Source organism: Chelonoidis abingdonii, chromosome 2 (genome assembly GCF_003597395.2).
Source record: "Chelonoidis abingdonii isolate Lonesome George chromosome 2, CheloAbing_2.0, whole genome shotgun sequence".
NCBI lineage: Eukaryota > Metazoa > Chordata > Testudines > Testudinidae > Chelonoidis > Chelonoidis abingdonii.
The window spans coordinates 284,742,378-284,755,960 of NC_133770.1; the positions used below are offsets into that span (position 1 = coordinate 284,742,378).

Genomic DNA, 13,583 nt, shown 5'->3' on the forward strand with positions numbered 1-13,583 from the left:
TAAACATCCATCTTCATTAGCTTTGAGAGGGATCTTTCAACTGCCCAGAGCAGAAACCTGCCCTGTAGCACAGTACTGAGTAAGAAGAGAAACCAGAGGGAAAGCAAAACAGCCGCAGGGAAGAAGACTATGTCATATATGGCACTGGGTGGGGTTGTGAGTATTAGCAGAAAGGAATCCATGCAACTAGAGAGCACATCGTATTTTGTTACTGTGGCAGAAGTGATTAAGGAGCAAAAATCTCAAATGAAAAGTAGGCTCCATAAACAAGCTCTGTCAATCCTATGAGCAACCTGGAGAAAATCAAGCAGTCTAGACATGGTAGATTAATGTATTGGAAGAAGAAGGACTTTAAAAAACACAAACAGATTTTGCAATACCATTGGCAGCAATGCAGTACATCAGAAGTGCCAACAAGCTAAATATCAGAACTGGGAAATGCCCCGTTACATTCATGGGTGCCCTGAGATTCAGTATGTAGAACATCTCATGTACCCAATATCCATCTCGCTTTACGACACTCAAAGTAGATTATTTCTAAAGAACTGAAGATAAGAAACTGGAGATTATAAATTGGTAAAAATGGGCGAAAGGGGTGACATTTTGCAAACTATTGGTGGTTGGTTTTGTGAGTCCTGTAAAATCAAAATTAAGGGGTGTTTTTGTTCCATTAGGATTCTAAATTTTGTGGGAGTTTAGGCAAATTACTATACACACATTTATAATGTGCCCATCACCATAATCTAAAGGCACGCTTAAAATCATATGTTTTTAAAATTTTTCACTGATAAATGAATAAAAAGCACTTGTCCTAGGCTACAGATACTTTTAATACTTATTAAAAGCACAAATCAGTTTAAGTCCTTAGCGCTTGTATGGTTGCTGTAGTTTCAAAGTTATCCTACAGGTGGTCAAGTTCATTTGTGTGACTAATAGCTGTCTGAGAATTACGTGCTTTGTGAATCCCTTTCTGTAGTAACGGCACCATTCACCTCATTGGAGACTGAGCTGTGTGACTTTTGGGGAAGTTAAAATCCTAGGGTGTTTGTATCGTAGAGCAGTAGATGCTCAACCTGGCTGTGGCATATAGATAGACAAATGGGTGCACAATGCTTAGAAGAATGCTGCATTCAATGACAGGAGATGCTGGACAAAAATGAGAGTCTGACACATTTGGTTATGTTACATGAAGTTCCATCGTGCAATACAGATGGCCTAGTCATTCAAGTTACTGATCATCCGCAACTCCTAGTGACTTCAGCGGGAGTTAAGAGCACTCAGGGCTCTATGAAGCCCAGAAAAATCAGAGTGGGAAAAGATCTACTAGGTCATTTACTCCATCATTCTTGACAGTATAAGACTGTTCCTGACAGGATAATTATACATCACATCACACCATTTATAAAGTATAATTACACAACTTACTAAGACATACTTATGTGCTGTGGTGGAATGCAGAAACAAAAGCACTTTTTAACCAAACACTAACCTACTAATAATTATTTACTAATAAGAAATTGTACCCATTCAGAATGAGCATTTTTTAGATTATCTGTAGAAACATGAGGCCATATGCTAATTTTTTAAAGTCAAACCCCCACTCATTTCAATGGCATGTTTCACTTAAAACTGATACAGACACAGCAGGCCTTGTGGATTTCAATTATCTCTCTGTCATGGTGAGAAGATAGGAGTGGTGCCAGCTCTTGAAGACAGTGCGATACAAAATTATGTTACAAGAAAAAAAAACATGCATTAATATTTCCAAACTCTTCTTAGGAACTTTAGACACAAATGGCTTGATTTATGTTACATAAATGAAGGAAATTCTAGAAATAGTATCATCCTGGGTAAGGCCAGTGTCTTCCGTGAAATTGCTGCTATTGTTATGTTTTGTTCTGAAATGACACTTCATTTCCAGAATTACTCTGAATTTCCAGAATCGCTGTTCAGAGGGTGGGCGAGGCACATAAGGTCACACCCCCATCCCTGTGGCGGAGTTTCCCCTGGTGGGCAGGGGACTTGGCAGAGGGGTGTCGGGCTCCCTTGCCGTGCTGCAGAGCGGATGGCACTCATACCTGCTCTCGAGAGCATCCACCTTGCTTCTACCCAGCTCACCTTCCCTGCACAGCTGGCGCTAGTCCTCAGTGCCCCGCATTTTTGTGCTGTAAAGGATTATATATTGCTCATGTTCATCAATACATGTATTTTTGTATTAATATCCTGCATTTCCAAAATTTCTGAAAACATACAGCTTTGAAAATCCAAACTTATTCTGTTTTCATTGTCAGAAAACACTGGCCCTATTCCTGTGCTTTCCCATAATGCCTTTTAGAATTGTAATGAGGTCTCTGTATTTACCTTGTAGAAGGAAGCAAACTTTGGATTGCGGTGACAAATACAAGGACAATGAATGCACACACCAAGTTTGATTTGAACACTTCATCCCTCATTTGAGAATACTGGAATGAAAAATAAAGAAGAATGAATTAACGTTCGGCTCATGCATCATTTTTGTAAGGAGTGACATTCTTTGAAGTTTCCGGGAAATTAGAAAGAGGATCTGGTACATTAATCAGCATATTGTGATGGTGTTTTTAAAAAAGAAAGAAAATCATAGTGGCATCAATGAGCCAATAAACCACTCTCACAATGGGAGCAAACCCCAACCCTTTTGCTTTATAATAAGAAGTGTTTTACATGGTTGCCTTTTTGTCTAAATTCCATGCATTAAAAAGCAAAAGAGGGTGAGGCCACAGGTACCATGGGGATGAATATGATGCAAAATACCCAGATCTCGCTAGAAAAAACATAGTACTGACAGGGAAGTCCAAGCAGCAAATTCAGATCTAGATCACTAATACCCCACAATTTGGCAGTATTTGGACACAAAGTTTTAATTGGGGACTCTTATTAAAAAGAAATGGAAGACGTGCACCAAAGTCAACAGGGGCTGCATACACAGATAAAGTTACACATGTGCGTAAGTGTTTGCAGGATCAAGGTCATTATGTTTTCCTTTTAAAATACTCATATTTCAGCGGAAGTGAGCCCTTCCCCTCCACTCCCGAGTTCCACTGTCCCTGCTTATTCTGACTTCTCCAAAACATGGCAAGAGACCCTCTTTGGGATAGGAATGGATCACAGAGTGTAATGTAAATGTCAGTCTATATGTTTATACCTAGGGACCTACCAAATTCACGTTCATTTTGGTCAATTTCACAGTCATGGGATTTTAAAAATTGTAAATGTCATGATTTCAGCTATTTAAATCTGCAATTTCACAGTGTTGTAATTATAGGGATCCTGACCCAAACAGAAGGGAGAGGTGTGTGTGTGTGTGTGTGTGTGTGTGCGTGCGCGACAAGTTTATTGTAGGGGTGACTATGGAACTGTTACCCTTACTTCTGCGCTGCTGCTAGTGGTAGTGCTGCCTTCAGAGCTGGGCAGCTGGAAAGCGACGGCTGCTGGCCAGGATCCCAGCTCTGAAGGCAGAGCCACTGCCAGCAGCAGAACAGAAGGAAGGATGGCCTGGTATGGTATTGCCACCCTTATGTCTGCGCTGCTGCCTGCAGAGCTGGGCCTTCAGTCAACAGCCGCCACTTTCCAGCCACCCAGCTCTGAAGGCAGCAGCACAGAAATAAGGGTAGCATGGTATAGTATTGCCACCCATACTTCTGTGCTGCTGGTGGAGCGCTGCCTTCAGAGTTGGGTGCCTGGCCAATAGCCACTGCTCTCCAGTTGCCCAGCTCTGAAGGGAGCACCGAAGTAAAGTGGCAATACTGCCCCCTCCCAAAATAACCTTGCAACTCCCCCTGCAGCTCCCTTTTGGGTCAGGACCCCCAATTTGAGAAACACTGGTCTCCCCCGCGAAATCTGTATAGTATAGGGTAAAAGCACACAAAAGACCAGATTTCATGGGGGGGAGAACAGATTTCACAGTCCGTGATGTGTTTTTCATGGCTGTGAATTTGGTAGGGGTCTATTCTTTAAATCTGTAATTTCCCCTTCACATGGCTCCCCCACTTCCCCAAACCCATACATATCCTACTCTTAGAAGAATAAATTGTGCATGAGATTTGTGAATGGTGCTGGATGATAATATGGACAACCATTAATGCTACTTTTGTAATGTATGTGTCACTTGGGATAACATTACACCTTTTCCCAGGAGCCTAACACAATATGGCCTGAACTCTGTATTACATTTATATTGTGCTCCTTTCAAATAGTGATAGTCAATATTCCAAATAACACACCGGTCATACAGAAACTTCTGAACATGAGCATTCACTCTGCCTCTGCAGAAAGTGGGGCTATTATTTTGCCAACAGCCCAACTTTTATACTGAAGACGCCTTGAGTTGCAAAGACACCACCAAATGCTTTAATCTGTTTTGGTTTTGGGTGTTTTTTTGGAAATTCAAACTACATACTGCAAAGCATTTTGCTTCCAGTCCTGCAAACCACAGATTTTGGAAATCCTAGCAGACATCTCAGATTACCACATCACCCTTGCCGGGCGAGTTACTTCAGAAACGAGTTTGGGGCTCAGTCAATCAGGTAAACCAGGAGGCACATGGACTAGGTCCTGAGGTGGTGTAAATCAGCATATCACCATTGACTTCAGCGGAGCGATGTTGATTTACAGCATATGAGGAGCTGGCCCATGTACCTATATTTCAAAAAATCTGGCGCAGTTCTATTTATGCTCTATCTGTGCTACAAAAATTCCTTTAAGGAATAAAAATAAATAGATGCCTATTCTGTACAACTTTCTCTCTCAACTTTATTGTAATGGAACCATGCCTCTCTCTTTTATCTAATCTCTCTAGATGATGATGAAGCTGAGTTATATATTCAGCACTGTAAATGAAATCAAAGGTAATACAAAATATATAAGGATTTCTCTTACGGACTTTGTGAGAAACAACCCCCCAAGATGCTGACAGGTCCAGATAAGCAGAACTAAAATGTGGGCATGAGAAGAGAAAGTGGCAAGAGAGAGCGAGCTGCACCACTAAGGTCCCTGGGTAACAGCCTGTTGCAAAGCTCAACCCTTTGTCTCCTAGGCTGCTTTTGAAGGAGGAGGGTGTTGGGCTTTAAACTGTGTCCAATCCTTGCATCCAGCTTGGGGGCTTCATCTCCTGTATGAGCATCTGCTGAAATCTAAAGCTCCATCTCATCTAGCTTTTGGAAGAGAGAAGGTGCTTAGCTTCTCCCTCTTCTAAAGTGTTCTGTTTGCTATAAGAAAGGAGGATGTCCATTTACCTCTCTGCCTGCTACTGACTTTTGGATCCTCCTCTCCCATGAATAACACCCTTGTCTACTCATTGCTGCAGCAGTGTGAAATTGACATGATTCTTGATGGTTTCACTACTGCGCACAGGGTTACTAGTTTAACTCTGCTGCTATGTGCAGAAGCACTAGATGTGTTGACCTGCATTTGCAAGAAGACACCACTTCATCCATTCATGTTTTTTTCTTTTCTTTTTTTAAAGAAGGCTTAAACTTTGCAGAAATTGCTTGCTAGTACCTCACCACACTCACCAGGGAATGCTTCCTACTCACTTTTTGATATGGGTGTCAATTTTTGAAGCCATGGGTGTGAGCTTAGCTAGAGTTGTCTCCACATACTACCTGAGTCACTGAGCTATCAGCAGCAATGACATAACAATAGTACTAAAGAAAACTGGCATATTAAATTCAGCTGCTCTTTGTAAACACAAAACTTGTCTCCTCTCAGATACAAAGCTCCATTTTCTTTCTAGTAACATGTGAAATACCGAGTTCCACACTCCTGATTTAGGTAAAACTATCACTGGAGAAAGAAAGGGCTTTGCCTGCCTCAACTGTATAGGACTGGGCCTATGCACTGCACAAAATTACCAAGGAAAGGTAATTTCAACTTTTTACAATTTATTATGAAATGAAAATGATTGGTTAGGGAAATCATAGAGAATTAATTTACTGCAGCACAAATACAGCATTTCCTGCTGTGTTTAAATTGATGTTGAAAGGATAAAGGCATATGTGGCATAATTGTGTCTCGAGAAGGACTTGTTAACATTTCTAGGAGAGCACTGAGACCGATGGAAAAACGTAGCGCTTCAGTAGCAATTTCCATTTTCTGAGTGCTTTGAAGTCACTGGGGCTGGACTGAGCCTCGAGGCTCATCCCTGCTCTAGGAGGAATGCCAGGAAGTCACTGTGACTCAGAGAGGCACAGTTCTTTCCCAGGCTCCCATCCGGCACTGTGCGTACGTAGCACTGCCCCCCACCCCCAAAACAGCTCTGCTCATTCCCCACCTCTCTCTGCCCACTTGCTCGCAACATCCAATCCCTTTTCTTCTGCATGCTAGAGTGGTGGTCCGGGCAGGGACTGTGCAGCCACAAACGGCAGTGGGCACTCACCATTCATGGCTGCAGAGAACCAGGGCATGAGCTGACCTTAATTAGTATTAGTGATGAGGATGTTATAATTAGCCTGTAGAGGCCATAATGGAGTATCAGGCGCCACCGTGCTAGGCACTGTACAAGCATGTAATGGAAGGAAAGTCCCTGCCATTAAGAGCTCACAGCTTTCTGGAACAGGCCAGATTACACGTTTTCCATGGGAACACTTTAAGATTGAAGTGTCACCCTGGGAACAACTTCCCCATAGCAACTTCCTCCTACATTCCCTTCGCAATGCAATGTAGTTCTCTGTAGGAATAACCCATGTGAGGAGAGGAACAACTCGGAGGCTAGGAATTCCCTTAGGGACACCTACATCTTTAGCAATGAGACTTTCTTGAGTACAATCTTCTCCCTGCTGAAAATTTCTCTGCAACACTCCCCTGATATATCTGCATGGGATTCATGGTACTGGGAAGTTTCCAACTGACAAACAAGAAGTGCAGAGAAACCCCTACATGATAAACACCTATTTAGAGGGGAATCATCCCAAGCGATAGCTGAGAACCTTTGTGAGCTATCAGAAGGCTGTCAGCATCTTCCACAGTCTGATGCTAAAACTTCAAGGATTCTTTAGCCTTTGCTTTTTCCCATTTGCCACTATCCTGTTTGTGAAAATAGCTTCTAGAGAAACGGGGAGTGAATTATAATGAAATTCCAGTGAGATATCAAGCGCTAATAAGTGATATATGCATTAGCAATTAAATAATTTAAAAAACACACTATTTGGGATCTTTCATGAATCCCTCCTAACAGCAATGAATCCTGGTGGAATTCACTGTGCATTTTATCTTTCCTTTCATGGTGATATCCTATTTTCTGACATAACTATGCTTGCCACCTCTGTGGAATCTATGTTCATGCAACAGCAGAGGAGAATAACAGGAACGGGGAATCTGCCACTGGAAGTAATCATAAAGGCCTAAACTGTTATAAATAGATAGGAATTATGCTACAGTGTCACAACAAATTGGGCCACTTACACAAAGCAGGTAGATTCCTGAAATTGATGCTTTGCCTTTTGTGTCCTTTTTAACAAATCAAAGCTCCAAATTAATCCCTGCTGTAATTCCTCTGACTGCAGTGATTTTATAATGGATGAAATCCCAGCCCCTGAGCAGAGATGCAATGTAAGTTCAATGCTCCATTTAAGTCCCACTCAAACTACCAAAATTAAGCCTTCAATGGGACATAAGTGGCACAGTCCTATTGCCTATACAGGCAGAGTAATTTTTATATTTACTTGCTTGAAAATTGAACTGAGATATAAGCCATTGACTCTCTGTCCAGAATGAACATGGCTAGCAAGTACGATGTTATTATTGACCAGGGGGTTAATGCTAGTGAATCTATTGTACACATTTAATATATGTGCTCTCTAGGGAGAAATGCCTGGACAACAAAAGAGAGGGTTTATTAGGGAGAAGTCAGTGCTGTGTAAAAGCACAAGGCTGACTGTGAGGACACAAGGTTTCAGAAAAAAGAAATTGGAAACATTTTGGAAATATTTTATTTTGGAGCCGCTGCTGTCTTGTGGCAGCCACCGCACTGAACTGAAGGCAATAGGGAGCAAACTAAACCAGTCAGGCATGGGGGAACAGCAGAGTGAGAGGGGAAAGCCAATAAACCCGTGCCAGTTCATTTACTCAGAAGCACTGTGGAGAGCAACTACTGGAGCTGATGTAGAAGGTCGTGGCAGACAGCAGAGAAGTGTTAAGACCTGGGGGGAAAGTCTGATTCTGGAGTGAAAGGCAAGGGCCAGGGAGAATGAGAAAATGTTTTGAGATAGTCTTGTCGGACTCAAATTTTAACCTGATAAAACAAGAGGAAAACAATTAGTGTTAAATGATAGTATATAGACAATCTAGAAAATAATGCCTTTTTAGAAATGGTGGCTATTCTCTTCAGATATTATCTTGTACAACATCACTAACATCACCAGTGGTGCTAATCCTGCAATCATTGCACAGGGAAAACTGGGAGGAACAAACATTTCCTGCATGTCACTATAAGACAGTTCCACTATATTAGTAATCAAGTGTACATGATGATTTGGCTTTCATTAACCTACTGGCCCCATGCATACTTAGTAGATTTATTATTTTGAGTAGCACAATTGGTGTGCATGGCACTTTGCACACATGGACGCAGTCCCAGGCCCTCAAGAACTCCCTACCTAGCTTGTGATGGCATAGTTAGATTGCATCTTAAAAAGATGAATAGCTATGAGACCTTGGTTTTCCTCTAATTATTAGCTCTGAACAAACCAGATCAGATAAAATAATATCTCCGAATCTACTTCTACCCAGTACTTGAAAAAAGCTGATTCAGAAAGTTGAAACTCTTCCAGTTCACTTTTAAAATAAGTTCTTCATTTTTTTCATATTCTATGCCTGCTGGTTCTGCAGGGGACTAGAAATGCTGATATACAATGGTTATCATTAAAAAGTCATAATTTACCTACAGTTATGGCACTGTGCTCTCTGAGGTAGCATACTGAGAGCAACAGGTGTCACAGCCACTAACAGATGCTGACTTTTTAACAGACACCTTTCTGTCATTTAGATATCATTTGAAATCTGACCTATGAAATGTGATGGGTGGGTTTTTTCTTGCCCTGCTTAAACTGAATTTAAATTAGACACCACATTTTCCATCTGGAATTTTCCTGTCATTGCTAATTGTGGAGTCTGAGTTGGCAGGCAGGTTTAACAAAACAATGCCCCTAACATGGTTCTGGAAAATCCTCTTTTACTTTGGGCCAGATTAAGGCTTTGCTTGTATTGAGTAGTAACTTATTTCTTGACTAGTCCTCGTTTCTTCAGTGGGAGCTTTTGCAAAGTAATGTATGATTCAATGACAGGAAGGGTTTCAGGAGGAGAAGTTCCTACTTAATGACAGCAAGGTCTGTAATCAGAGTAAAAGCAGCAGAGAATCCTGTGGCATCTTATAGACTAACAGACGTTTTGGAGCGTGAGCTTTCGTGGGTGATTCACCCATGAAAGCTCACGCTCCAAAACGTCTGTTAGGCTATAAGGTGCCACAGGATTCTCTGCTGCTTTTACAGATCCAGACTAACACAGCTACCCCTCTGATACTTGTAATCAGAGTATTGCCTGAGTCAGGAATGTGGGATCAGACTCAAAATGCTAGCAGCTGTCTATGGGACAGACCCCAAGCTGGTGTCAACTGTTATAATTCTATGGAAGTCAATGGAGCTATGAGTTGAGGATCTGCCTACATGAGCTGAGCAAACGTATCTTGAGCTGTTGTTCAACAGATGTTAAAGCACTGATGGACAACAAGACTCTTCAAGTGTGCAATTTCCATGCTTCTTCTCTCCCTCCCCCTTCTCCAGTTAGGCATATACCTGACCATAAGACTGTCACTGCTGACACTGAGCACTTTGTTATCCTCTGGGTTGATGAAGTCAGTTGAAATCAATTAAAAGAGCCAACACAATTAGCTTGCAAGAAATACTGGACGAGCGCACTTTTCCATTCCCCCCTCCTTTCAAACTGAAATATATATGTGCTTTTGAATGCAGACAAGAGACAAGATTTAGGTGGGATCATACTGCAGCTCAGGAGCAACATGAGACATGAGAAAACAATATTTATCCTTCAAAAGTAGAACATTTCTTTAATTTGGGGCCTAAAACAAAGATTTGACAGAGTGGTTTTTGACTCAAAATAAAAAATAGCAATTGACTGGGATTTAGGGTGGGATTGTATCACCAAAAAGGGGGACTAGATCTCTATATTATCTCTCTTCTTCTTCTTTTTTTTGTTTAAAGGAGAAGCATCATTTTATTGATGTGCTTGCTCCCAGTTTGTGCCAAAGCAGCCTGATTTTTAAAAGTAAGACTCATCATCAAATTAAAAGGCCTGCAAACATCTTTCACTTTTCTTCAAAAGCAGCCCTTGCTCACTAGTAGGGACTTGCCAGCTTTGGAACTGACTTATCAAGGAGTATAATGACCGTTGGTTCAATCATGTCTTCTAAAAACAAAACAAAACAAAACAAAGCTAGAACCCAGAGCTGTTGTCTCTAATTCAGTGGACATTTAAGACAATTTGAATTGGAAAAAAGCAGCTATCAAGACCCAGCTACCTTATGCTCCAGGCTGGAGTCTTTAAACATCAGTGAGAAAGGCTTGATATGCTCTCTTCTCAATTTATCGCCACTCCGTAAGTCGATGGTGTGCTCTATTCGCTTGTTAATTTCCTCGGGCCCAGACTGGACATGCAAAGCTTGTGCAAGATGGTTTGGAAGCAGATTTATTGAATTTCTTGTTAGGGCAGCCAGAGTCTAGGGGAAAGCACATGCAAACAGAATAAACCTGCTGGTCCCCTTGGGTTAAAAATGCAATGTTTTAGATCATGTTGCATTGCAAACCGTAACAGCATTCCATGCAATTCATTCAATGAAACCTACAGAAGTTTTAAAAAATGTCTGTTCCACTAAACACATACAGTATAGCAGGTGGCTGCTTTCATGCCATGTTTTGTAGGGGCTTTTATGTTCGTAGTTCCACTGAACTATGCCATTGTTATAATGTTTCCAGATTTTGTTGCTGAATTATTTGTGAAATTCTTAGAGGATGGTGGAAGGAACCCACACCAACGTCTCAAAACAGGGGACTGAATTCAGTGGTCTGTCTTAGCCAATTAGAACAGAATTCACAGAAAATATGTAAAGGAGAAAAGACAGTGAAGTTACTGGATGTGTATAGTCAGGGAACAGATAGTTTGGAGGGAAGGAGAAAGAAGGAGAAACTTCCCTGTCTGTCTCACCATGTGCCTGTTTTTATGCTTTCAAACAGACAGTGAGCTCTCTCTCTACATTGGCATGTCCCAACCAGCATATGTAGATCACAGTTTTGCCATATTGGTTAACATAATTCATATATAGCACTTTTCATGGTAGTAACTGTGGTAGATTTTTTGTAGATCATTTTAATTGTACTTTTCCATCACTGATGACACAAGTGATTTCTGTGAAGTTTCGAAAAGGACAGATAGTGGAGATAGTAAGACTAGTGTTTAACTTTGAGAACAGATGTAGAATTTAATTCCATGAAGTGAGTAACTCAACCCAGTGTAGCAATTCATTATGCAAACCACAGGACAGCAGATTGAATGGGAAAACATAAACATTATTGTCTGCTGTGTTCCCAATGTTTAAAGAAATGCTAAAGAGTAGAAGGGATATAAACTCTCAAACTTTAGGGTACAAGACAACCTCTAATTATTAGGGGTTAGGAAGAAATTTTCCTTGTGGATGGGTTAATTCACAGCTGCCTGTTGCAGGGCTCCTCTTATGTATCTGGTATAGCCCACTGCAGCAGACAGGTCTAACTGGACCAGTGGTTTGAACCTATAAGGCAATTCTTATTGATTAGGAGACTCCATGTAGCTAAAGGAATATGGAGTCTTTCCCTGGTTCAAATTCAGTGCATGGACAGAAGCTATCCTTAGCTGCTACCTTCTGATGAATACTGAGTGGCACATAAGAACGAGAGTGGTTTTAGCCTAACTACCAGTGGATAAGTATCCACCATTACAAAATACAGCTGTAAGAGGCAACCATTTTTGAAGTCACAGTAGAGAGGCCAAGGATCAAATAATTCTGAATAGTAAATGGCTCTCTTACACTGCATAATTAGAAGAGAAATTTTAGAACACAGAAAGCCAAAAGAGCTTAACACACTATGGCTAAAATCCCTTCCCATATTGAAATCAATGGGGATTTTGCTGTTGACTTCAATAGGGCTGGATTTCACCCTTTAAGTGTTTTGACAAGCCCTTTTACTTAGCCACAAAAAAGGCAGTACCACCAAATTTTTGAAAGTGAAATCAATTAAACATTACCATAAAAACTTTCAGACATATCTAAGTCCTCATCCTATCCTTGGTATGCAGGAGTTAAGATATATGCATTAAGGACAGATTCCAGTGAAGTCATTAGGAGTCTTTCTAGAGTGACAGTTTCATGCCAGAAGGTACCACCAGAACATCTAATCTGACTTCTTGTAAATCACAGGCCAGTAAATTCCAATTAGCCACCCCAACACCAACACTATCAACCAGAATTAGATCAAAGTACTATAGCCCTCTGGAGCTTAAATTATTGCATGCCACAGGCAGAGAACAGGAAGGACTGAGGTGCACAGATGTGTAAGCCCCAGCAGTGACAAGGAGTTTTTCAGCAATACATACCCAGATGATTTTGGCAAGTGACTCGTGCCCCATGCTGCAGAGGAAGGGAAAAAAACACAACCAGCGTCCCTGCCAGTTTGGTCTGGGGGAATAACTTCACATCCCCACATATGGCGCTCAGTTAGACCCAGAGCATGTGAGCAAGAACCAGCCAGCCAAGCACCTGAGAGAGAGAATTCCGAGTACCACCTCAAATCACTGGCCCCCTCCACCCAGTGTTCCATCTTCAGGCATGGCCATCTCTGGTACTTCAGAGGAAGGAGAAAAAAATGGAGTCCTTTCTGACCCCTACAGGTGATTGCGAGAAGCCGTGAATCATGAGAGTTGAGATTTTAGGAACATAAGAAAATATGATTGCAATGTGTTCTGGATCATGCCTAACAACATCCTTTGCTTAGAGGTATATTAGTCGTTCTCCAGACTTGAAAGAGTTAATTTAAACTTGGGATCTGTAGTGAAGCTATTATGGATATTCTGATATAGGGATGAACACTTGAAGCAGTGCATGGTTCTATATAAGAACAGGATCACTTCAGAGGCTGAAGCATTTTGGTCTCTTCAGAACTACATCCGATCATTATAGCTCTGCTGGAAGAAGAGGGAGACAAGTGCCTGATATTTTAGCTGCGTAACTCTTGATTACTTGGGGAAAATTATCTCACCTCACCTAACCTCACTTCAGTAGGTGACTAAAGTAATTTTGCTCCATTTGAAGTGAAAAATCATGCTGCTTTGTTGCTGCATATATTAACTAATTGATTTAGAACTACTGGTGCCTAAATATGCAACCTAATCATGACAGAGACCACAATTCAATTTGCAGTTGGACAAAACAATCCGTATTTCTCTGGGAAAAAGAAGGGAAAGTCCAAGCTGAACACGATGTAATCTGTCCATCTCTCACATGT

General features: G+C 41.3%; 1 protein-coding gene across 1 annotated transcript in view; it reads right to left on the reverse strand.

The window, feature by feature from the left end:
• ADCY8 (adenylate cyclase 8) overlaps positions 1–13,583 on the reverse strand; it is a 190,767-nt gene that overhangs the window by 49,141 nt on the left and 128,043 nt on the right. The window contains exons 8-9 of the mRNA XM_032777553.2: positions 10,568–10,765; positions 2,362–2,462 (exon numbers count right to left, since the gene is read on the reverse strand). Coding sequence (XP_032633444.1) covers positions 2,362–2,462; positions 10,568–10,765 — 299 coding nt within the window. The remainder of the gene's footprint in view (positions 1–2,361; positions 2,463–10,567; positions 10,766–13,583) is intronic.